This window comes from Camelina sativa, chromosome 14, assembly GCF_030686135.1.
Source record: "Camelina sativa cultivar CO46 ecotype springtype chromosome 14, ASM3068613v1".
In the NCBI taxonomy this organism is placed as follows: domain Eukaryota; kingdom Viridiplantae; phylum Streptophyta; class Magnoliopsida; order Brassicales; family Brassicaceae; genus Camelina; species Camelina sativa.
In genome coordinates this window covers 31,785,712-31,809,797 of record NC_141893.1, presented here as the reverse complement: position 1 = coordinate 31,809,797, position 24,086 = coordinate 31,785,712, and the positions used below count along the sequence as shown (strand labels likewise).

The following is a 24,086-nucleotide window of genomic DNA, read 5'->3' as shown; positions in this document are numbered from 1 at the left end:
TGCTGTCATGCTTCTCTGGTGATGAACTGTTACTTTGATACAAACAAACCAGTCAGAAATGGTTTTTTAGAGAATCATTCGAATACATGTTTAAAGATAGATAAATCGACTCAAGTCTCTAACACAAAAGTACGCCGATTGAACATAATAAGCAAACGATCCTAAAAGAGCTCTCTAGCGTCTTATCAAACACGACTCTCGGAATACTTAAGAAACAGAAAAAGGGAGAAGCATGACAAATGCGGTAACTAAAAAACCATCTCTATTCCTTGGCGGATTTGTTGATGAGAGACTTGTGGATGTGAGGGATGACACCACCACCAGCAATAGTCCCTTTGATGAGGGTATCGAGCTCTTCATCTCCACGAATCGCAAGCTGCAAGTGCCTTGGCGAGATACGTTTCACCTTCAGATCCTTGCTCGCGTTACCAGCCAACTCCAAAACCTCTGCAGTCAGATACTCCAGTATTGCTGCTGTGTAAACAGCTGCAGTTGCTCCAACCCTTCCATGAGCAGTTGACCTAGTCTTCAACAGACGATGCACCCTACCCACCGGGAACTACACAAAGGAAAACCAATTAGCCACAAAAAGAGAGTAAAGTAAAACGCTAACTGTAATGTCTATCAAACATTAGCAACAGAGAGTATAAAAATCTGAGAGCCACAAACATCAAACAGTAGAATGAATTTACGAATGAGAAACCTCAGAGCCTTCAACAACAATAATGGTACAAGGAAACTACACATTGTTAAACCAAATTAAGCTATTTGTTGCAGCTACGAGCTCAAACGACTCTCAAAGAAGCATAACAAAGTGACTATTCAAATCTCCATCCAAAAGAAGACTCCGGATTCATGAAGTAGAGAGAGCAAATTAGAGAAAGACCCAACCAATTAGGGCGAATCAAAAGATCGGGGTCGATATCAACCACAAAAGCTCAACGAAGCAAATCTCCAACAGATTACACAATAGAATACCAAATCTCGCATCCCAATGTCTCTATTTCATAGCTTTAAGTATATAAAAAAATCTAGCTCAGAAATTTAATCGATCCAACACTTTCAAAACGCGATCTACTCATCGTTACCAGTTCGAATTCAAAGGAAACACACTGACTAGGGAGAAGAGAGAGTGAGAATGAATACCTGTAGACCAGCACGAGAAGAACGAGTGATAGGTTTCTTCTTGTCCTTATCCTTGTCGCTGCCGCTGGGTTTCCCCATAATCAAACCCTTAGCACCTTTCCCCGACATTTTCCCGCCAAAAGTCTCACAGTAAAAACGCTTCGCAGATATGAAAGAAAAGGAGATTTTAGATCGCACCAGGATGAAGAAGACGCAGATGAGAGAGAGAGAGAGAAACAAAGTCGACTTTCTTTTACAAGAGAGAGAGAGAAAAAGAAAGTCGGTTTATGTTGACCTTTCTACCCTTCTCCTCCAAACCTAATTAAAAGCCCAAGCCCAATGTAAAGTCAAGATGTATCGTAAATCACAAATTCAGTCCCCATATTTTGCTTAACATTGAAAAATAACCCCCGAAAAACTTGATTCGATTCGAGAGAGATGGAGTGAAGAGATTCTTGTTTGTTTTTTCTCTGTATATTTTTTTCAAGTCTGATAAACAAAACACAGCAAATCAAGAGACAAGAGCTAAAGACATATTATAGAGGCTTGTTTTTATACGCTCTTCAAGTATCAGATGGTTTCTCTGCGGTTTTCCCTTCTTTGTTGATGTGAAAGCCTTCAATCTTCTTTGAAACTTCATCCACGCTATGCTTCACCCTCCTCGAGCTTGTTTCGTTCTCTTCGGGGTTCGCAGGTGTTGTTTGCCAGATTCTGATGGTTCCGTCTTCAGATCCCGAAGCATACGACACACCAGTGGGAGTAAACCTCACGCAATGTACTGGACCGTGATGTCCCTTGTTGCATCCTAAGTTTCAGAAAAAGATGACACAATCAGAAAGAAACCAAAACCAAAACCAAGACCTCAAAGATCTATCAAGCTAACAAGATCAGAAACTCCAATCAAACTGAAGCTATCTGGAACTAAAACTTGGAAGACGACAAACAAAGAAGCTATAACAAGATTATGGCCTTATTGAATATAATGGCTTTAATGTTTTGAGAGTCACTCACCAATCTCCTCGCCAGTGTAGAAATCAAACACACGGACCCACATATCCTCTCCACCAGCAACAAACTTTTCACCTGACTTTGGCTCCAGCGACGCAGATTCAATATTGCAGGGCATGTCATAACTCTTCACTAGTCCAAAACTTGTGAAAATAAAGAAGACAAAGATAAGAGTTTGAGCAAAATGAAAAGGGTAATAAGAAAAGATCTGATTCTCTTCCTGGAACGAGAGAACTTACTGATTAGCGTCCCAGAATTTAACTGTTGACCCATCAGCAGTAGTTATATACCGTCCATCTTGGCTCACTTCAGCACTGGTGACAGGAGACTTAGTTTCTAATGTCTGGACAATTTTCCCACTCCTCACATCCCATAACCTGTATAAGATACGATTTGAAGAGAAAGAGAACAAAAGATCTATCAAATTATGCCTTGTCTTATGCAGCAATGTGTTTGTGGGCATGTCTTGTTTGGTTCATACCTTACACCACCAATGTCAGTGCATGAACTTAGTATTGTTTGATCACTGTGAAGCCATGTGAGAGTTCTGATAGAACCAGGAGATTTATCAACTTCTGTAGGAGGTGCATCCAACCGATTCATGTCAAAAACACGAAGAATTTTCTCAAATCCTCCTGTGAGCAACGATTTTGTATCCTGGTGAAAGAAAAATGTCGATCGATTAGTGACTAATGCATAAAAGTGGAACGATGAGGTACTGAAATCTTGAAATTAACCAACAAACAACAAATGTTTAATCTGGAAATCAATTCCACTATCACATAATTAACCAAATCCTTAACGACTTCGACTTAAAATTCACTGCAGTAAATGCTAGACTAAGAGCTGTTACATAACAAGCCTGCCTAGAACCAATAATCGAAATCACAGAGATGTTATTAAGATGGCTTGAAGTCGATATTAGCAAGAAGGATTATAGTCAGTACTTACATTTCCCTAACTACAATACTTTATAACATTAACATTTTACAAAACCTCAGTTAAGAAACTGAGAATAGCTACAGATAGAGAGAGTATATAAGTCAAACGAACCTCTGAAAAAGCGCATGCTCGAACAATATGCTTGTGCTCAAAAGAATGCAGTACATCCCCTGTTAAGGCATCCCAAAGTTTGCTGAAACAAAACAATATAACAAAAAATTAGATGATTGGCCAACATATATATGTATGCTGTATATAGGAAAACAAAGAAACGAAACACATACGCTGAAAAATCGGCTGAAGCAGATGCAGCACGTAATGCATTGTTGTCCAGACAAGAACTCCAAACCGCACCTTTATGACCTTCAAACGTACCAATCCAGTCTCCAGTTTCTCCATTCCTCAACATTGGATGCGAATCTAAACCATCAAACACACAAATATTATCAGATACTGAAAACCCCATAAACACATAGTAAATACTGGAGTTGCCACAAATGCAATAGCCTTTATAAAGACCCACCAACAAAAAAACCATCCTAGTAAGTCACTCAATTCGATCAAGATGAGTTTTTTTCACCAGTTCTCGTAAACTAAACTGACCCAAAATAAAAATCCAATTTTTCAATTAAAAAGGAGTATTACCTTTGCTGGCACTGATGAGGAAGAAACCATCAGGCGTAATAGGACTGTAGAACAAATCCACCACAGGTCTTGAATGGCCATGACAAACTTGTGGAATCGTCACCTTCTTCTTATCCATTTAATCCTAAACCCTAAATTGAGCGAACGCTTTTGAAATCAAAGTAAAGGTTTTTTCAATTCCGAGTAGCTGAAAACCTAAATTTTGTTTTTGGGTAATTTCTACAAATATATTGGGAGAAAACAAATAAACAATCCGATCGATCTACACTTAATAGAAAATTTCTGAAGCTACAGTGTAGTAATGTTAATTCTGAAGATTCTACAGAACAAAAAAGAGAAAAAAAGGAGGAAATTTGCAGAAGAAAGCGTAAGGATTGGGTGCTTTTTTTGTTTGTTTTGGATTTTGTACAAAGTAATGCATAAAAAAACAGTAGCCCAGTTTTAGGGATTTCTACATCGGGAAGGAGAAGACCATAATAATATATATAGATTTTTCTTTTAATTTAGGGTACTTTCCTGTATTTTCTTATGTATTGCACAACCGCCCATGTATTTCTCTGCTTTACATATATGTCCTCTTTTTTTTTTCTTTTACAACATTTACATTTGTTCCCTTCATAGAAAAATTGCATTTTTTTTTTTTGTTTATTGTTGGAATCATTGGAATTTAACTTACAAATATTAGGGTAAATTTGGTATTATTTGATATATGGTAGGGGGCTGCTAACCGGAAAATAAAGGTTAGGTAATATTTTCGTAAATGCGAAAATATACGACTTATTAAGTAATACTATTCTTTATTTATTTTGTTAATTAGAAACAAAGTATAATTGTTTAGTGCTTTTTTATTTAATTATTGTAGAAACTTTTTTGGTGATTTACATATGGGCAAGATTACTAGCATTAAAGATTAAGACAAACAAAGAACATGCTAAAGAAATTACAATTAGTTGAAAGTTGAAACATCAAGGCATTAGGCATGTGGCTATATAATACTGCAAGTGAAGGGCTTGTTTGACAAACGATTGGAAGCTTAAAGGAGGAGTCTTTTATGTTGAAGAAGAGGGTACTAGGCCAACGTGAATAGTTTATATGAAGTTTGGTACATGTAGAGTAGAGAGATAGACACCATGGGGGCATTTTAAGATCGATTTATCTTGTATTCTCTAACTGATCTAGTGGATTCCAAGCACAAGGTCCCTGACAAGACATATGTGGTGTCATATAGTAACAATAAACTTGATAAATCATGTATGAGTGTGCATATCTTTCTCTCTTTAACTTCATTTTCTCCGCTCTTTGTTTAAACACAAGTGTGTGGTAGCTTGTACAAATTTAAATCTAAGTAACGGAAGTGGAAAATGTTCAAACTTTCGACAATCTGAAATTTAATACGTTGTTATGTGTAGAGTCATCCGTTGTAATCTTGTGTTCAATATAAAACTAAGATACAACCGGTTTAGCATGAAACCTTATGTTGTGGATTTGATATAGTATTAACAAAGAACAAACAATCCGAAAAAAAAAAAAGATTTAACAAAAATGAATAGATCACAATCCCTACACGGCTACACATTAAACATTAAAAGAATTTGAAGAAAATATAAGTATATCATAAATGCATTGAATTAACGATGATATTAAGATTAGACCAAAACCAACTTCACGATCGTCGCCAATATTTGGAGTGTGGTTTTAATTAGTTGGCTTCTCAACAACAACATAATCACAAAATATCATAGTTCGTGTATACTTATCTTCTCAATTAACGATGATAGTGTAGACATCATTTATTTTTTATAACCGTTAGCCCAAATATTCAAGTTCTGAAGTACAATCAAAGATTCAAAGAGCTGATTTTTGTTTTTTTTTGGGCAATCAAAGATTCAAAGAGCTGATTTTTGTTTTTTTTTGGGCAATCAAAGATTCAAAGAGCTGATTAAGTGGCAATAAATGATGTCTAAACGAACAAGTGGAGATCCAACGGTTGGCTACTAATAATCCAACGGTCAATAAGGAACCAGAATTTACAACAAACAACACATAAAAGACCAAACACAATCCAACGGCTCTAATGAAAAAGGAGCACCGATAGAATATGGTCTGCATCCTATACGAACACTGAGAAATAAAATAAAACAAATAAAAGATTCCATCTCCAGATCTGACCCGGATCCGTTTTTCAATCTTCAACCCGGCCGGAGAGATCAGAAGCCAGACGAGATGCAATGGCGGAATGATACATAACATCGTGGAACGTGGAAGCTTCTGCTATTTTCCTCCTCAGCTGCTTAGCTTTCTCCTCCGTGAGACAACCGCGACGGAGCTTCTGAGTCTGACCCGACCCGGAGATATCTTTTTTATCCGGATTCGAATCTGGATTCACGGAGGAGCCTGAGCCGTCGATGTTGAGGTAATCTGGATCGGGGGATAAACCGAAGAGAGGTGCCCACCAAGAAGCGGATTTCTTACGGTTCGAATCCGGGTTTTTAAAAGATCCGGATCCGGAACATGCTCGGATCGTGGTTAGAGCGGAGCAGGAGATTATCAAAGCCATGGAAAAGTGAAAATGTAGTTTAGGAATTCGATTTTTTTTTCAAATTGGGTTTGTTGCTACAATGAAGATGGAGGTGGTGGTACGTTTGAATTATAACGGAAGGACTAAGGGTATTATAGGAATTACGAAATTGTGCTTGTACATGGAAGTTTACGGTGGACGTAATGGGATAAGTCTCTACACGCTTTGGAAATTGGAATATGTATTTTCTATGAAAGTAGAATTTTAATATTTCTTATTTTAAACGTGAAAAAGAGCCGTTTGGTTTATAGTTTATACAATTTTTGGATATAAAAAAAATATCTTATTTTTACATTCTGAGTTTCTGACAGTGGTCGGTTGAGACAGACTACTGAGAAAATCGTTTTGAGTTCATTTTTTTTTTGTATATGATCTGCTAAAATGAGGTTACACATGGCTATGGTACATTTGGCGATGTAGTATGTACAATACAAGTGTATAAACGGTCTAGCGAGAGATATAATTGTGCACGGTGATATTATAACATTTTGTTTTTTTACAAACATTCAAACAAGAAATTTTGGCCACGTACGAGAAACTGTTATCCTGTCTCGAAAATAAGGTTTGGTGACGTTGGTCCATAAAATGTAAATGTTATTTACCATGTGAATCCTCACTAGTCGCATAAAGAGAAGTTCCTCGTTATACGTAATACCGTAGGCACAACGATTTGCTTTTGTATAACCACGTACTTGATCAAACAAAAATTAAGATTAATCGGAACATTTGGGATAATTTTTTATTACGATAAAGAGACGTACATACACAAATTATACAACGATCGGAACTAATTCAAACCCCTCTTTGATAATGCTAAGAGCTCCGCGTTATGCGTAATACCGTAGGTAAAACGATTAATTTGCCTTTGTAATCACATACTTGATCTAGGAAAACTTAAGACGAATCCAAAAATTTGGGAGATTTTGTTTTTAGGACAAAGAGACGTATACAGTCTCACAAATTCACAATGCTCTAAATTTTGGTTACTTATTTACATCTTTCGTGACATGCTACTGATATCAAACTATATCGCACTACTCAATAATATTTTCTGAGATGTTATACTTAGCAAGAGTATTGAACAAGCACAATAAAAAGCTGCATATACATTTTCATGACCTTTTATACATGGACCTATAGTTAAGGTCGATTCTTGCAAGTGACTTGTGATTTATAAGATAAAGGATACAATTTTTGATATATATAAAAAAAAAATCTTACTTTTGCATTGTGAGTTTCTGATAGTGGTCGGTTGAGACATACTACTCACAAAATCATTTTGGGTTCATCTTTTTGTATATGATCTGCTAAGATGAGGTTTACACATGGCTATATATGGTACATTTGGATATGTACAATACAAGTGTACAAACGGTTTAGCGAGGAATACAATTGTGCACGATGGATATGCGTGGATGCATTGGAGTGTGACGACCTTGATAGATAAGTCTAAACGCGAGCGATTAATCTATCGGCAACTTGCAAAAAAGAGATACATCAGAGTTTGCCCTAGCCGTAAACTCTCTTTGGCACACTCCCCGAAGTTCTTCCGGCGGCGTCGACGTCGGTCAGCGTCGCTGGGATACCGTTTCTTCCTCTCTGTCGTCTCATCTGTCTTTTAAGCTTGGTCTTTGCATCCTTTGGTTTTATCGGAGTTATGAGATCTAAAATCTCCGCTCCAAAACTGCTTCAGCTTCAATCTCCCCTTCCTCAGCCGGTGGATCTTGAACTCTATCCCTCGATCTGGCTCATCCTGCAATCAACTGCAACAACTCTCCACTCCTCGGATCTACATCCACTCCCCAAGTGTTTTACTGGGAAGCAGATGGACGGGAGCTCTGTGTTGATGTCAAGGCCATGGAAGATCTTGACAACGATTTCAAAACTTCGCCTCTCTGTTTCCCCGTTTGTTACCTCTCTGGCCCAGGTTTGCTCTCCACTCATATCTCAGTTGCCTGGTAGATAGTTTATCTTGATTAAACTATGGCACACCCCTGAACTGGTACCTAATCCGACCCCATTTCGATAACTTTATATCACGATCAAATCTGTTAGTATCAATGTTTTCTGCTTGGTCAAGACGAGTTAACCTCGGTAGCAGAATACTTGATCTTTCTAGAATGATTGATAATTATTTGTGTCGAGACCAGCTTGTATACGAGTTTGATCTGAACTCTACTCTTTCCCACCCTAAGCAATCATTGGTTAGTTTATTGGTTTCCTTAGTCCGAAGACTGCTTTTGAACCTTAAACCACCATTGTTGCTAGATTGGCTTAGGAGTCTTTTGAAAACCATGTTAATCAGTTACCCTAGGGATGATCCCGCTTATGGAGTTTGCTTGGTGAAGCTTGGAATTATGATCCCACCTCTACGGAGTGGGGGTTACCGATGCTTCACCAACTCTCTACCTTTACCTTACCAAATTTCAAAGATCTTTAACCCGCAAACCAACTACTTTCTGAAGTCCCTGCATATAATCTTGAAGACTAGTGGCATTATAACCCTCACTTCAAAGAGGGGTGGTTACCACAACCTCTTCAAGTCCTGCCCTATCATCCTTGGACCAACAACTACCTCTGTAGTAACCGTTATCAGAGCCTCAGCTCCCCTGCTCGACCCTTTGGCAACTCAGTTTTGCCATTCTCATCTTCGCCAAGTCTTCGAAGATTCAAGACAATGGCTTTCTACTCCTTTGACTTGTTCATGGAGTCTGCATCGGTTTGCTTTGACCTCACATGTTCCATGCTGCTTAATAGCATGTGGTTCATAGCTCTCAAGCTCTTCACATCAAATACTTCTATCTATCCTTGTATTTTTATTTATGCTTTGGTTCTTCTTATCCTCTGTCGTACTTTAAACAATCTATGTCTTGTATGTTATTTTTTAATTAATGGAATGATAACACCTTTTTGAACAAAAAAAATCTATCAGCAACTTGCAAAATGTCTTGTTCTGCACTTTTCTCAAGACAAATGTTTTATTTGTTTATATGTCATAGAGAATAGAACCGTTTGTTTTATAAGTGTTTCACAATACAATTTGGAATGGTGATAATGATAGCGGTCGGTGGGTATGAATTAGTCTTTCATAGACACAATAGTATTCCGCTAATTACGTTTTCATTTAGGACGCTATTGATTTCGTACAAACAAGAACTTTTAGGCCACGAGAAAGTGTTATCCATCTCGAAAAACAATATAGTTTGGTGACTCAGGTCCATAAAAAGAAGTAAATGTTATTACTAATCCTCATTAGTCGCAAAGAGAGAGACTCCTCGTTATACGTAATACCGTACACACAACGATTTGCTTTTGTAACCATATACTTGATCTAGGAAAATTTAAAACTAATTCACAATGCTCTAAATTTTGGTTACTTATTTATATCTTTGGTGGCATGCTACTGTTATCAAACTATATCGTAGCTCAATAATATTTTATGAGATGTTATACTTAGCAAGAGTATTGAACAAGCACAATAAAAAGCTTCATATACATTTTCATGACCTTTTATACATGGACTTATAGTTAAGGTCTATTCTTACAACACATAATTTTAACTAGTAAAAAAGCATACACAATAAATATAGTACAATATTTTATTACATTCGAGGTTTGGAATATGGAATTTATTTGTATCTATGGCTTCAATTATTTTGCAATGAACTTAGAGAACCATTTTCCCGAAGCTTTTTCTTTGCGATCAGCAGGATTAGTGAAGTTGACCCAATTCATACCAAACCGGAGAGTGTAACCATTTCCGAATTCGTAGTTGTCCATCAATGACCATGCAAAATATCCTGCTACGTTGCATCCATCCCTGTAATATATTTAAAAGAATAGTTTTGATGTATTAACATTTATAATTCTCTAAAGAAAGTATATATCATATTAAAGACGAATTATAACTTACTCCATGGCGCATTTGAGACAAGAAAGATGGCTGCAATGGTTCTGAATTCGTCCATTATCGGCAAGAGCAGTTGCAAGCGTTACGTTTCCAAGATCAAGATCAGCAACTCCTGAAATTTAACATAAGATTAATCATAAATACATTATATAGATTTTTCACTAAAATCTATTTGAGTGTATGAAGCATGAAATGGTATGCTCATACCGTTTTCGGTGATGTAGGTGAGTGGATTTTTGTAGTTGTCTTTGATGTAGTTTAAAATCTGACGGAACCCTGGAGGATAATAGACGAAGCTAGGAGCCTATAGAGGAAAGATTCAAATCAACGTTGTAATCTTTTGAATATGAAAACGATTTTAAAGTCAGATACTTACCACAACACCAATAGGGACTCCATTGCGATAAACTGAAACCAGTTAAACGAATAATGTGTTTAGATAATTAATCTAAAAAACAAAAAATACAAAAAATTGTTTTACATACATCCAAGAGTAACTCGTGGATCGGTTATGGCGCTAGGTTCTGTCGAAGGAGGTGCGTCGGTTGCATATTGTGTAACGTAATAGTTCAACCCTAGAAAATCAAGTGATCCTTTAACTAAAGCTGATTCTTGAGGTGTGAATTCTGGCAATCTATCTCCTACCATCTCTCTCATTATCTTTGGATATTCACCGTACACCAATGGATCCATGAACCTTCATATATGTAAGAAAAAATTGATACAAAAACAAATTAACCTTTCTATATGTGTGTGTGAGAGAGTTTTAATTGGGAATCATTTAATTGAACATATATATACCATCCAACGAAAAAATCGAATGCTCGTTTTGCAGCAGCCTTGTCGAGATTGCTACTTTCGTTTAGTGGGACAAACCATCTCCCGATCAAGGTTGTACCTATCTTACCACCTTGAACTTTCTGCATAAATATGTTTAGATTACGGACCACAAATACACCACATATAATTATAAAACCTATGCCTAAAATAAATTATATATGAGATGTTTACAATGTATATAAAATACTGTAACCTGATATCTTTTGCGGTATAAAGATACAGCTTCCGCATGAGCTAGAAGTTGGTTATGCGCAACTATATAAGGTTCAGTTTCTGAATCTCCTCCAAATTCACAGCCAGTGCACCGTCCCGGTGGATACGATCCATCTCCATAACCTTTGGTTGCGAGAGAGAAAGGCTGATTTAAAGTGATCCAATATTTGACTCTGTCTCCGAATCTTTGGAATAGAAGCTCCGCGTAGTTTTTGTAGTCCTCCCTATTCATGTATCATACAATAATAAATATTAAGTCATATATAGATAGAAGCGAAGTATAGAATAAAAATCCGTTCGTGCACTTACACTATACGTGGGCTTAAGAAGCTTCCATATTCGTCTTCCAAAGTCTGGGGAACATCCCAGTGAAATATAGTCACATATGGTTCTATGCCTGTATTAACGCAAGTTAATTTTTTTTTTAATCCAAAATATAATAAAATGTGTATAATTTAGTTACTTGAATTTTTAAAATTACCATTTGCTTTCAATTCGTTAATGAGATTGTTGTAGTATGTTATCCCATTCTCGTCAATTCCCCCAATCAGACGTCCCTCTAATATTAGTAAATAATCACAAAGTTGAGTCACTGAATGTTTTAAATAGATGAAAACATGATGAAAAAGAAGATGTGTTATATATATTATATTTACTTGGTAAGACCCTTGACCACGCTATTGAGAGTCGGTATGCTTGAACATTCATTCTTTTCAGCAGTTTGACATCATCCTGTTGAAGATTATATGAAATTTGTTAACTAAATTGAAATTACAACGTTTCACAAATATAATATACGCACATTCGTCATTGATAGCCTCTAGCTCACCTTATAGAGATCATATGAATCACAAGCAAGATCTCCTGAACTACGATCTGGAACTTTTTCTGTATATATATATATATATAACAAACCAAAATATCATGAGAATGATCGCTCTTTTAAATATTTATACGTTTTATTATCATACATCGAGGTGCATGTAACATGCAGCATGTTGATAAATAATACGGTAAGTGATGTTTGTGATCACCTGGATATCTATGAGTGAAATAGTCCCATCCATTAAGTGCTCTATGTGCAGCACCTTCAATCTGGTAGAGCCAATTATGTTTGATAATGTTAAAAAAAAAAGGTATGACAAATGCCATCACGGCGAAGATATATGTATACCTGGTATGCAGAAGTAGCGGCACCAAAAGTGAAATTTTTGGGAAATCCAGTACGGTTGAATGCAACAGTTTTGTCGCAGTTGAAGGGTTCTTTGGCCTTGCATTCTGGATTGCAGAGTTTTTGGCTACTCGAAACAACCAAGAGAACGGCAAGAATGGCTAAAGAGTAGTAAGCTTTTGGAATTGACATTTCTATTTTCTTTATTTGCTTTTGTTGATGGGCTTGGTTATGTTTGTTTTGATGATGATTAAACGATTAACTTGGAGGGGTTTAAATAGAAGGGTTTGAGTGCATGGGAATTTGCATGGAGATTTAAGTAAACTGGTTACGTACATTTTTGCATTGAATTTGATCCTCCATGCATGTTCTCCACCTCGCTGTCTTGTTTTCTTAATAAATAAAATTAGACACTTTGAGTTTTACGACACCCATATTTTACATGTCTGCGTGTGAGAATATATGTTCCTTAACCCTAATTTATATTCAATATATTAATTCAATCAGTGTTATCACATTCGTTCAAAAAGAGTTTTTAATTTTGCTGTGAGGTTTAAGTTCCGTATCCCTTCTCATTTAGCGTACATTATGGTTGTTTATATTACTTGTGAAAGGAACAACCTTCGTTCCATAAGCGAAACATGACCTGTGACAGGTCACCTGTCTGTCTCATTGATAAGTATCGAATATTAATCAACGTATTTCTAAAAACCACATCAACCTACAATAATAGAAAACCACCTGACACCTGGAAACAAATATATAATCAACCTCGAGTTACGTCAACTAAATACTCACGATAAATTGTTGTAAAACATGAAATTCTGGTGGAGGGAAGAATAAAGATAATTTTAGATTTTGTGTCATAATAACAAATAATATGAAGAAGATTATGAAAAATTGTCTTTGTTTTCATAATTGATATTTTGATTAAAAGAGTAAATCTAAAAATATTTGTAAAATTTTGTGTGAGTAAATCCATATCTAGATAACAAAGTTTTTGAAAACCTAAACATAACTCTTCTTAGATCTTGAAACAAATCATTTCTTTAAAATCCTATGGCACAAGAAGCGGCTTAAATATAAGGGCCAGCAGTTCGACCGCCAGGCACATAGAATTAGGAGCAAAAAGGCCAATATGATTTTTTATATAACAAAAATGTAAAGATAGTAAGGGTTTATTTTTTAAAGAATCGACCCTGTAAAAAGGATTGTTCATCTTTCAGTAATGTTATATCTCTTCTCCATTGAACTATTTTCACTCCGACTTTATAAGATAGTAGATTTAGTTCGAGCTCTCTGCGTATGTGCATCTTTGGCTGATACTAGGAAGCATGCTTGAGCAAAAGTCCAATTTTTGTAAGTTCTTAAGTTTAGACTTTTAATATATGTTTACTAGTCATTCTCCTAATTAACCTTAAACTGTGAGAACAAATCTTTATATTAACTCTAATTTTACGTTTCGTTTGATTTTTTTCTTGATTTTACTACTCATTTATTGTGAGTTTGGTTCATTCTATATTTCTATTAAAACAGAAGAATGTTGTGGTTTTTAATTTTTTACGATCAATCATGTACAATTGCATATATTGCATGCGTGTCCTTATGTTTGATCAAAGAGCCTATATAGCCAACTCACTCTACTCTTCAGCTTACCTAGCGCCGAGTGTTTAGTCCAATCACACAAATTACGTAATAATGTTTTTACTTTCACTTTTGCATCTTAATATTTTAGGTTAAGTGAAGAGTCGTATTAGAATAAATAGAAGATCCCATATTTACTATTCCATTAACAAATCTTTTCGACTCCCGCTCTCTCAAAATTCCGATGGCCAAGAAGAACAAGCGTTCCCAACCGGAGAGCAAACGTCTCAACGCGGAGGAAAAACCGCCGATGAAGAAGAGGAGTCCACAACCGTTGGAACATCCAGCGACAGAATCATCTGGCGACGACGAGGAGAAGCTAATCTCCGATTCAAATTATGGTTCGAAGAGTGAAAGTGAGTCGGAGTCTGAAAGACTGAAACCGAGCTGTCCCCGACCAAGGAGAAGGAGGTCTGTGGTTCCGGCGAGGCTCAGCCAACCAAGAAGAGAAGAGTGAAGTTGCTGTTGTTGTCTCGACAGACGTGGCCAAGATTGATGATTAAATGGTGGCAACAGATACGAGAAAAGAGAATTATTTTCAAAGAAAATGGAGTGAGGGCATTGTGAGAACCGAAACTAGATTCTCCTCTCGAAGTGTTTTGTGGACGAAGGGGCTTACTACCGAAGTAGTTCCAAATTGAATTTAGAAACAGAAAGTTGAGAGAGTAAAAATGATTATTATTGTGTTGTTAGAAGTTTTTCGACCGCCGTTACAATCTTTTCCCCCTATTTATACTAAGTCATCACATTTAATACCATATCAAATTAAGACCCGAAGATCTCGCACTCCGTAATAAATGAGATCTTTGACCAATCCTCCGATCTCCAAAGTGATTCACCCGAGCATGATGGACCGGCTCTTCCGTAACTTCGGCCCGTATTGCTTGCTGGTCATGGGCTAAGGCCCATGACCCGAGGTGACTAATCGCGGTATCAACAGTTGCCCCCAAGTTCTTCGAGCCGATCGGCTCGGAGGACTTTTGAGCTCCTATCGCTTGTATCGGGAAAACAAATATACTCCGTATCCTGTGATTAGATCGAGGTAATGATGAGATTTTTCTTTCCCGAACACACATTGGGCCCACCACTCGGCACGACACCCTATAAGAGAGAGAAACATGAACCGGGACTCTTCACTTTCCCAGGTAATCATTGTAACCCTGCGTATCAAGGTAGCCGTCCTCCCTTCTCTCTCATTATTTTCAGAATTAGTTTCTTTAGTCGATTTACTCTTCCCGTTCTCTTTTGCTCTCTGTCGTTCGCCGGAAAGTTCTTCATATATTTCTTGCCAGCTTATCTTTTTCCTCCGCTCTAACATCATGTCTCCCCCGAAATCTTTATCGGGTAAAGCCGCGAAACCGCTTATCTCAGGCGCCTTCGACACCCCCCACCATCAAATCTCCCTGACAGTAATATGGCGGTGGTTAGGGGATCTTGCGGAATCCCCTCGGAGATCGAGATTAGGTTTCCAGAGGCGCATGAATCCCCGAAGAATCCTCCCGCCGGCTACTGTTGTGCGTTCGAGAGTTTCTTTTCCACCTGCGGATTATCTTTCCCGCTTCCCGAGCTCATTGTACGGATGATGTTCGAACTAGGGTTCGCTCTACCTCAAATGTATCCGAATTTTGTTCAGACTGTTCTTTGTCTTCAAACTTTAGCCGAGGAATACAACTATTCGTTGTCCTTGGCTGACTTTCTCCACGTCTACACCGTGAAGATGGGGCGTACCAAAGGCACCCTCTACGTGAGTCCGACTCTCCGGACTTAAGGTTTTTGACGACCTTCCGGAGAAAGATGAGAAGTGGCGGAAATCGTTTTTCTTCTTCCCCGTTAACGAACTCACTTTCAGTCATCTCACGGGCTTGTTCGTTTCGAAGTGGACTTCGAAAATTGGTAGCGTAGAGTAGTCCGTTTAGAATTAGCTAGCCTTCTCTGACTTTTCGCCTTACCTCTGTTATTTTGGTTTCAGCTCACTTTGAACGCAACCAACTTTCTCCCACCTTCGCAGAGTTTTTTTCTCGGTTCTGCAGCGAGGCGCAAATTGCTTGGGTTTCGTTCTCGTGCGAGCGGATCAGAGAGTCCGGAGTTAGACACATGAGACGTTCCCTTATTCGATCTTCTCCTCCCCGAATCCTTGATACTGCTTCGATGGGCTACCGGGAAGAAAGAGCTCGTAAGAAAGAGCTCGAAAATGCAGAGAAGGAAGCGAATAGGCAAATGTCCGTTGCTCTCGCTATGGGAAAAGCCCGCATTTCCGCCAAGAGTACTAACTTTCCAGCCCTCGAGGTAAGTGAAACTTCTGTTCCTCCCTTGATGCCTTCTGAACCCTCCCTGATCGTCATCGCAGACTCGAGTGACGAGCCTTAGGAGGGAGTGGGTCTCCCGGCTCCGGGAAGCGAACAGGTCGAGGGAAGTTCGCAAAAGGCCGAGCAATCGAAGAAGAGAAAGGAGCCGGAGTCTTCTTCCAGTTCGCACGAGAAGCCCCGAGCTTGAATTGGCTCTTCGGAGGAAGAACGGACTCGGAGCAGCTCTTCTGGGGAAGAGCGAAGTAAGTCTGGCTCGAAAGATGGAACCCCCCTGTCCGAGTGGAGGTCTAGGGAACCTCCTGTCAAGGAGTCTTGCTTGAAAGATGGGGCGCCTCCGACTGGGAAGTCGTCCACAGATCCATCCGTAATCATGGAGTCCGGAGGTTCTTCCTCCAGCCCCCCCCCCCCCCCCGAAAGAGCAGTGCCACTCACCCCGCGGTAAGTAGGATTTTAGGAGTAGTAAACTTATATTTGAAAAACACTTTTTTAATTTAGTTGGAATAATTTAACCACTTCGTGCAGCTCCTCCTGCCTCCCTAACGGATTTGATGCGAAACTACACCCGTCCTGGAGTTCGTGTTTCCGCTTTTGCTCATATGTCCGAGATCAACCGGGGGAACTTCTTCCGGTTCGCGGATAAAATCGGGGAGGTTAGTGACTAGTTTCAGATGCTTACGTATCTAATTTCTACTTCTCCTGACTAACAGAACCATTTTAACAGGTGATGATCGAGTTCAACAACTCAGTGGCATCTTACGAGGAACAGCTGTTCGCATCCCCGTCCACCTCCGAAGTGGCTGCACTTCAACAAAAGGTGACTGACCTCGAAGCCCAAGTAGCGGAGTTTACCCGGTTGGAAGCTATTAACACTAAGACCGTGGAGAAGGCCGAGCAGATCCGAGCTCGAATGAAGAAGGCTGAGGTCGAGGTGTTGGACCTCGGGATAGCCAATGAAGGCTGGCGAGCTCGGAAAACAAGAAAATCACCAAGAACATGCTGCATGAGATCGAGATCCGCAACCAGCTTCTGGAGGCCGGTAACAGCTGTGAGATGGAAAAGGCACGGAGGGAAGAGAGACAATCAATGAGGTGAACTCTCCGCCCACTCATCGAGGAAGTGAAGATACACTTCAAGGAGCCGGAGAGGTTGGCTCCCGCCCAGATCCGAGCTGCTGAGATTAGGGCCAACCGGATGCTTATTGAGGAGATATCTCGGGGGGAAATTCAGGACATCGAGGAGGAGCTCGGGATCCTGCGGGCTGATGAGGAGAAGGCTGATGGTGAAGTCGCGAAGGTAACCATCCATGACTTTGATCTTTCTGCATTTTCTAACCTATTGGTGGATTCGCCCGAGCTACTATGCAAAGAGCTCCCCCTGAGCATCACCTTGATGAATCCGGGACTAACTTTGGACCACTGTCGAACCAGGTACTGGACCTCATCCGGAGCAACACTGCGAAGCTGGACCTTACCGCGGAGGTGGGAATCGCTGAGGTGAACGTGGCTCCTCCCGAAGTAGGTGAAGTTGCTTCGTCTGACCTTATCCCCGCTTTAGACAAGCAATAGACCGAGTTTGGAGTTGTTTTGGCACGAGTTGCCCCCCTTTTGGTTATTTTATTTTCACCTTGCTAGACATTGTTCGGGGATTTTGGTTGGAGTGACCGCCCCGGACTAAAAATATTCTATTTTTAATTCAGCTTACTCGTTATATGTTTTTTGCTCGCTAAGTCTTCCATGAAGAGGACCTCGATTTATAACGACTTAGGAAACTGATTTCAAACATTCTATAGAAAGTACGCAATAAGACTCGGATTTTAACTAAAGGTGCTTTCAACTTCAAGGAAAATACGAAGCGGACTTCGGTTCGCGGAACAGAACTTTGCACTTGTTGCCACAAATTAGAATTACGAAGTGAACTTTGGTTTCCGATAGAGAGCTTTTAAGACGGGAGACCTTGATTTGTTAAAAGTCCACGAAGTGGAACTTCAATCTCCAATAAAAGTTTACGAAGTATGATTCCGATTTTTAAGTGAAAAGGTTTACGAAGTGAGACTTTGGTTTAAATGTCTTTAACGAAGTAGAACTTCGATTTTCGATAATAAAAGGTTTACAAAGTGAGCCTTCGCTTTACTAAAAGTCTACAAAGCGGTACTTCAATCTTTGATAATAGTTTACGAAGTAAGACTTCGGTTTTAAGAAAGAGTTAAGGAGTGAGACTCCGGTTTTTGTGAGAGTTTACGAAATGAGACTTTGGTTTCAATATGACTTTAACAAAGTAGAACTTCGATTTTGATAACGAGATATTTACAACAGCAACTTTAAGGGAACTTTGTTTTTATTTGATATAAATAGCTGGACCCGAAGCGGGTTGCCTACGTACCCTTTTCGGGATCAAGCCAGTCGTAGTTTGATACATAGTTGAGACCGAACTAACTATAAAAGCGTTTCAGGTGCAAAGATTTCCAGGATCTCGGTACGAGTTTCCCATCTGAATCTTCCAGCCGATAAACGCCATTTCGGATCTCGCTTGTGATCTTGTATGGTCCTTCCCAGTTGATTCCTAGTTTTCCTGCGTTTTCCTCTTCGGTGTTCTCATAGACCTTCCAAAGAACAATATCGCCAACCGCCAAGGGCCTGCCTGGGACTTTGGAGTTGTAGTAAGGAGCTACAACATTTTGGTAGTTTTGCATTAGAATCAAGGCCTGGTCCCGTCTCTCATTTATGACATCAAGATTGTCTTGTAAGAACTATTCATCTTCCGTAGCTCGAGACGGGTTTAATGTGGTGCGGACTCCGGGAACCTCTATGTCAGCTGGGACTATGACATTAACCCCGTAGACCAAAGAAAAGGGCGTTTTGTTGGTGGCCCGGCGAGGTGTAGTTCGGATCGTCCAAAGTACACCTTGTAATTCGTCTGGCCAACGTCCTTTGCGGGAGTGCAGCAGTTTCTTTAGATTGGCCAGAATGACCTTATTGATGGCTTCAGCTTGCCCATTTCCTGGCGGATAGCAAGGGGTTGACTTGCTAAGTCATATTCCCCACTTCGCACAAAAGTTCTCAAACTATGAGGAGATAAACTGTGGGCCATTATCTGTCACGATCATGTATGGCACGCCGTATCGATAGATTATACTTTTTAGCACGAACTGTTCCACTTGCTCACTAGTCACAGCCGCATATGCCGCTGCTTCTACCCATTTGGAGAAATAATCAATAAGGGCTAGCACGTACTGAATTCCTCCCGGACCCCGATGTAAGGGACCAATAATATCCATAGACCACCTCATAAACGGGTAAGACGCGGACACAGAAGACAGGAGCTCGGTAGGCTGATGAATTATTGGAGCATGTTTCTGGCATTTCTCGCAGGTTCGGGAATACTCCTCGCAATCAGCGAGCATAGTTGGCCAGAAATAACCCTGCTCTTGATTTTGAAGGCTAAGGTGCGGCCTCCGGAGTGGTTGCCATTGGGCCCGTCATGAACGGCCCGCATTAACGCTGCGGACTCTTTACCACCAATGCATGTTAAGTAAGGACCGACGATGCTACGACACAGTAGTCCTTGACCATAAATGCAATATCGTGCACTGATGATCTTAAGTTTCCTCGTGGCCCACTTATCAGCCGAGAGATCGCCTTTCTCAAGATGAGCCCATATCGGAGTCCGCTAATCGTCTGCCCCCCAATTATCAGTGGTTGTATTGACCGAGGGTTGACGTAGAACGACAGGCAGTTCGCAGCTAGGTGAATGAGGCTGCTCCGGTGTGCGGACTGTGGTGTCAGTGTCTGTCTCCACAAGAGGTGAGGGAGTGACTTTGTGTATTGGAGCCGGAGTTCCAGAGGTCGCTCCGGATAAAGGAGCGCGAGCTGCCTCCTCCGCTTCTCTTTTTCTCATCGCCCGGGTTACGATGCTCAAACCTTCTATGCGTATGCTCGGATACTCTATAACTTCAACCGGAATGACTCTTGTTACCGTGGGAACCGAAGTTGAGGCCAGTGAAGCTAGAGCGTCTGCTGCGGAGTTCTCGCTTCACGGAATCTTTGTGACCTCAAAGTCGTCAAACTTCTATGCTAACTCCCAAGCCGCAGCCAGGTAAGCTTCCATTTGCCCGTCCTTAGCTTCATATTCTCCAGAAAACTGGCTTGCAACCAACTGTGAGTCAGAGAAAGCTCTGAGATTCCTAACGCCAATCCCTACTGCAAGGCGAAGTCCGGCTAGGAATGGCTCGTATTCTGCTTCATTATTCGACGCAGCAAAATTCAAACGGAACGACTGCTCGATCATTTCGCCTGTAGGTGAACTGAGGCGAACACCGATTCCGGCTCCAGTCCTTGAAGAAGCTCCATATACGTACAAGCTCCAAGGTCCTTCGACCTTATCCTCGACCGAACTGGCGAGTGGCAATTCGATGAGAAAATCTGCTAGCACTTGCACTTTTGCACAAGTCCGAGTTCGAAACTCAATATCATACTCGCTCAGTTCTACAGACTACTTAGCTCATCTTCCAGACTGACTGGGACTATGGAGTACCGTGCGTAGTGGTTGTGTCGTTAAGACGATGATTGAGTGAGACTGGAAATATCGCCTCAATTTCTTCCTGAAACCACTACGACCAAAGCCAATTTTTCCATCATCGAATACCTGGACTCAGCTCCTGTGAAGTATTTACTAACATAGAAAATGGGCCTTTGATCCCCCCTTTCCTCACGAATTAAGACTCCACTTACTGCGCTCTCCGAGACGGTGACGTACAGAAACAACGTTTCCCTGAATTCTGGTTTTGCCATAACCGGTGGTTCGGAGAGATAAGCCTTTAGCTGGGAAAATGCTTCTTCGCACTTCTCGTCCCAAATGAACTGCCTCCCCCCTTTTTTCAGGACTTGGTAGAAAGGGAGACAATTATCCATGGACCGCGAGATGAAACGATTGAGCGCTGTAATTATCCATGGGGGAACTCATGGATAAAAATGCATTGATTTGCCTCAGGTTAGCCTCTATGCCTCGCTCCATCACAATGTATCCCAAGAATTCTCCTGACGGAACCGCGAATGTGCACTTCGTGAGGTTTAGCTTCATCCCAAACTGATTTAGGATTTCGAAGCATTTTCTTAAGTCTTCGAGGTGCGAGCCGATTTCTACTGATTTTACCAGCATATCGTCGATGTAGACCTCCATGGTTTTCCCGAGCTGCGTCTCGAACATCCTATTCACCAGGTGTTGGTAAGTTGCTCCAGCGTTCTTCAGTCCGAACGGCATCACTTTGTAGCAATAAAATCCGCGGTCCGTGATGAACGCTGTTTTCTCTTGATCGTCCGGGTGCATAAGAATTTGGTTATAATCGGAGAAGGCGTCCAAGAAGGATATGAGCTCGTGACCCGAAGTCGATTCAACCAGCCTATCAATATGTGGGAGAGGAAAACTATCTTTCGGGAACGCCATATTTAAGTCGGTAAAATCGACACAGACTAGCGACTTGCCATTCTTGTTCTTCACTACTACAGTGTTCGCGAGCCACTCCGGCTTTGAGCAACCTGTCGACTTCCGACTACATTTAGCTCGTGTGAAATGATGTCCGGACTAATTCCAGTCATCTCTTTGACTGAACACGCAAAAGTTGTCATATGTTCCTTGAGGAAGGAAACGAATTCAGATCGCAGTTCGCTTCGTAATCCTGCTCTTATCTTGATTCCTTGATCTGGAAACTTAGCGTTAATGAATATGGCTTCGGTGAGGTCGCCGATAAGCTGCTTTCGAACCGGATTCTTGGCGACCTCGAGTTGTGGTTGCTATTGGACTAGCAGCTTGTAACTTGCAAGATAACAGCTTCTTGCCACCCTTTGACTTCCTAGATTATCCCGAACTCCTTGCGGGGTCGGAAATTTGACGCACTAATGGTAGGTCGAGGGGACTGCCTTCATTTGGAACAGCCACGGTGTCCCCATTATCGCATTATAGGCCGCAGGTCGGTCAAACACCGTGAACTCCACCATTTTAGCTACACCTTGAGTGGAAACAGGGAGAGTGATCGTTCCTAGGGACATTGGCGTCTCGCTCGTGAATGAGACTAGGGGTGAGGGAGGTCCTGTGATGCGCTCCTTGCCAGTACCCATTCTAGTGAGGGTCTCCAGGAAAATTAGATCCACCGAGCTCCCAGTGTCAATCAGGATTCGACATACCTTGTGATTCGCTATGTCGAGTGATATGACTAGGGCATCGTCGTGTGGGGTGCTTAAATCTTCCGTTTCTTTCTCCGAGAAGGTGACCTCGGGTAGGTCGCTCGTGGCGAGTTTTATCCATTTAGGTCCCGAGGTGACCAGCTTGCGCCGATGGTCTTTGATCGCTGTTATCGAATTGCTGAATAAACGTGATCTGCCCATGATAACATCTATTCTTTTCTTTGGTTCTGTATCACCATCTGCCTGTTTTGGCTTCTTTGAAGGTGGAGCATCGTCGTCCACTTCGGACGTCGTCTTTTGGTCAAGCTCATCAATGGATACATTCGGCATTTCAGCAGACAAGAATTTCTTTGCGAGAAGATGCATCAGTTTCTTATAGTCCCGGGTTGAGTGCCCGTTTGTTTTGTGAAGCTCGCAGTAGGCGTTTTCATCCCGAACCCACTTGTTGCTTGGCAGGACTCCGCTCTTGGCGCGTGGTGAGAATGGTGGCCTAGACGGGGATCCTCTTGGAGAACCCTTTTGAGGAGACTTATCCACTGCAAAGGTTATGAATCCGGACTTCGGGGTCGAGGGTAGCATATTCTTAACCGGTGCCGATGCCTCGAACCTTGGTTTGGATGTGGCTTTATGCTTCTGGGCGATTGCCGCTTTTTCCTCTTACGCGATTATCCAGTTCGAAGCCTGGTGCAAGGCATCCTGAATTGTTGCGGACTGGTTGACGGTTAATTCTTCGCGGTAACGGGATTCGTGCCAGAGGTTGTTCTTTGGAGCGGCCAAGGCAGTCGAGTTTGAGAGTCCCGGGATCTGGACTTGAATTTCCTTGAACTTGGTTATGTAAGAGTGAAGTGATTCCCCAGCTGCCTGGCTTAGGTTCCAAAGTTGAGCATCCATTATAGCTGTTTCAATGAAGCTCGAATATTGCTTGATAAAGGAGGTTGACAATTCCGTGAAGTTAGTGATTGAGCCAGCTGCTAAGGAAGCGGACCAAAGCAAAACCGGTCCGCATAATCTTTCTGCAAACAACTTACAGTACCCGGCATCGGCTTCATGAGGCTGGAGATCCACACGGCTGGCAGTGAGCAGGAAACCTTTAAGGTGAACCGCCAGATCTCCTTTTTCTTCGTAGCTCGAGAAAGTTATCTTTCATGTCTCCTTAACACGAACTTTAGCTATCTTAGCCGAGAATGGGGTTTGCTTGGACTCCTCGATTACTCGAGAAATATCTGGTGCCGAAGTAGTGGCACTGTGCACCACTAGAGAGGTTTTAGTGGAGAAAAAAAAATCAGATTAAACAAAAAAATGTAAGAGGGGCGCTGATATTACATACTCTTTTATGGTTTAAGAGCTCGTATGTGTCAAGTGTTCGTTGGCTGGACAAAAAAATAGAAGAACCAAAAAACATTTGTTTCACACGATTAATTTTTTTTCCCTCTCGATCTCTCTCTCAACTGTTTCTCTCTCGATAGTCCAGTCTTGATAAAAGGAAGGAGAAGGATATGTTACAGCTGTGGAATCAGAGGCGATTGTG

At 40.8% G+C, this 24,086-nt stretch overlaps 7 protein-coding genes across 7 annotated transcripts; 1 reads left to right on the top strand and 6 right to left on the bottom strand.

Moving 5' to 3' along the window:
• Window positions 1-16: 16 nt before the first annotated feature.
• LOC104742778 (putative histone H2A variant 3) lies at window positions 17-1,439 on the bottom strand. Its single transcript, XM_010463827.3, has 2 exons — window positions 1,147-1,439; window positions 17-559 (listed from the first exon to the last, which is right to left on the bottom strand). The coding sequence occupies exons 1-2, from the start codon at window positions 1,252-1,254 to the stop codon at window positions 263-265; spliced, it is 405 nt and encodes a 134-aa protein (XP_010462129.1). The 5' UTR covers window positions 1,255-1,439; the 3' UTR covers window positions 17-262.
• A 90-nt stretch (window positions 1,440-1,529) lies between these two features.
• LOC104742776 (uncharacterized) lies at window positions 1,530-4,220 on the bottom strand. The gene is made up of 7 exons (XM_010463821.3): window positions 3,721-4,220; window positions 3,360-3,495; window positions 3,187-3,268; window positions 2,615-2,790; window positions 2,373-2,510; window positions 2,137-2,276; window positions 1,530-1,930 (listed from the first exon to the last, which is right to left on the bottom strand). The coding sequence occupies exons 1-7, from the start codon at window positions 3,836-3,838 to the stop codon at window positions 1,689-1,691; spliced, it is 1,032 nt and encodes a 343-aa protein (XP_010462123.1). The 5' UTR covers window positions 3,839-4,220; the 3' UTR covers window positions 1,530-1,688.
• Window positions 4,221-5,644: 1,424 nt separating this feature from the next.
• LOC104742775 (uncharacterized) lies at window positions 5,645-6,592 on the bottom strand. Its single transcript, XM_010463820.3, has one exon. It carries the CDS (start codon window positions 6,275-6,277, stop codon window positions 5,903-5,905), a length of 375 nt encoding a protein of 124 aa, XP_010462122.1. The 5' UTR covers window positions 6,278-6,592; the 3' UTR covers window positions 5,645-5,902.
• A 3,171-nt stretch (window positions 6,593-9,763) lies between these two features.
• On the bottom strand, window positions 9,764-12,677 carry LOC104742774 (myrosinase 4-like). The gene is made up of 13 exons (XM_010463819.2): window positions 12,436-12,677; window positions 12,296-12,356; window positions 12,091-12,149; window positions 11,918-11,993; window positions 11,743-11,820; window positions 11,571-11,658; window positions 11,242-11,485; window positions 11,010-11,128; window positions 10,694-10,905; window positions 10,585-10,616; window positions 10,416-10,512; window positions 10,212-10,320; window positions 9,764-10,118 (listed from the first exon to the last, which is right to left on the bottom strand). Exons 1-13 carry the CDS (start codon window positions 12,622-12,624, stop codon window positions 9,950-9,952), a joined length of 1,533 nt encoding a protein of 510 aa, XP_010462121.2. The 5' UTR covers window positions 12,625-12,677; the 3' UTR covers window positions 9,764-9,949.
• Window positions 12,678-15,490: 2,813 nt separating this feature from the next.
• On the top strand, window positions 15,491-17,947 carry LOC147928887 (uncharacterized). Its single transcript, XM_087486307.1, has 7 exons — window positions 15,491-15,824; window positions 16,046-16,362; window positions 16,424-16,667; window positions 16,905-17,032; window positions 17,104-17,418; window positions 17,505-17,675; window positions 17,810-17,947. Exons 1-7 carry the CDS (start codon window positions 15,491-15,493, stop codon window positions 17,945-17,947), a joined length of 1,647 nt encoding a protein of 548 aa, XP_087342433.1.
• A 1,181-nt stretch (window positions 17,948-19,128) lies between these two features.
• LOC147928886 (uncharacterized) lies at window positions 19,129-19,782 on the bottom strand. Its single transcript, XM_087486306.1, has 2 exons — window positions 19,529-19,782; window positions 19,129-19,405 (listed from the first exon to the last, which is right to left on the bottom strand). Exons 1-2 carry the CDS (start codon window positions 19,780-19,782, stop codon window positions 19,129-19,131), a joined length of 531 nt encoding a protein of 176 aa, XP_087342432.1.
• Window positions 19,783-22,270: 2,488 nt separating this feature from the next.
• LOC104744101 (uncharacterized) lies at window positions 22,271-23,137 on the bottom strand. The gene has a single exon (XM_010465123.2). It carries the CDS (start codon window positions 23,135-23,137, stop codon window positions 22,271-22,273), a length of 867 nt encoding a protein of 288 aa, XP_010463425.2.
• Window positions 23,138-24,086: the final 949 nt, after the last annotated feature.

Coding starts and splice junctions, on each gene's coding strand:
- LOC147928887 (XM_087486307.1), top strand. CDS start 15,491: ATGGCGGTGGTTAGGGGATCTTGCGGAATCCCCTCGGAGATCGAGATT. Junction 15,825..16,045: donor CAAAGGCACCCTCTACGTGA/GTCCGACTCTCC, acceptor TTTTGGTTTCAG/CTCACTTTGAACGCAACCAA. Junction 16,363..16,423: donor CTAACTTTCCAGCCCTCGAG/GTAAGTGAAACT, acceptor TCGTCATCGCAG/ACTCGAGTGACGAGCCTTAG.
- LOC104742776 (XM_010463821.3), bottom strand. CDS start 3,838: ATGGATAAGAAGAAGGTGACGATTCCACAAGTTTGTCATGGCCATTCA. Junction 3,269..3,359: donor GCTTCAGCCGATTTTTCAGC/GTATGTGTTTCG, acceptor GTTTTGTTTCAG/CAAACTTTGGGATGCCTTAA. Junction 2,277..2,372: donor AAATTCTGGGACGCTAATCA/GTAAGTTCTCTC, acceptor TATTTTCACAAG/TTTTGGACTAGTGAAGAGTT.
- LOC104742778 (XM_010463827.3), bottom strand. CDS start 1,254: ATGTCGGGGAAAGGTGCTAAGGGTTTGATTATGGGGAAACCCAGCGGC. Junction 560..1,146: donor CTTCTCGTGCTGGTCTACAG/GTATTCATTCTC, acceptor TCCTTTGTGTAG/TTCCCGGTGGGTAGGGTGCA.
- LOC104744101 (XM_010465123.2), bottom strand. CDS start 23,137: ATGCTACCCTCGACCCCGAAGTCCGGATTCATAACCTTTGCAGTGGAT.
- LOC104742774 (XM_010463819.2), bottom strand. CDS start 12,624: ATGTCAATTCCAAAAGCTTACTACTCTTTAGCCATTCTTGCCGTTCTC. Junction 11,994..12,090: donor ATTCATATGATCTCTATAAG/GTGAGCTAGAGG, acceptor AATCTTCAACAG/GATGATGTCAAACTGCTGAA. Junction 11,659..11,742: donor TAACGAATTGAAAGCAAATG/GTAATTTTAAAA, acceptor GCGTTAATACAG/GCATAGAACCATATGTGACT.
- LOC104742775 (XM_010463820.3), bottom strand. CDS start 6,277: ATGGCTTTGATAATCTCCTGCTCCGCTCTAACCACGATCCGAGCATGT.
- LOC147928886 (XM_087486306.1), bottom strand. CDS start 19,782: ATGCTCGCTGATTGCGAGGAGTATTCCCGAACCTGCGAGAAATGCCAG. Junction 19,406..19,528: donor ACTAGTGAGCAAGTGGAACA/GTTCGTGCTAAA, acceptor AATATGACTTAG/CAAGTCAACCCCTTGCTATC.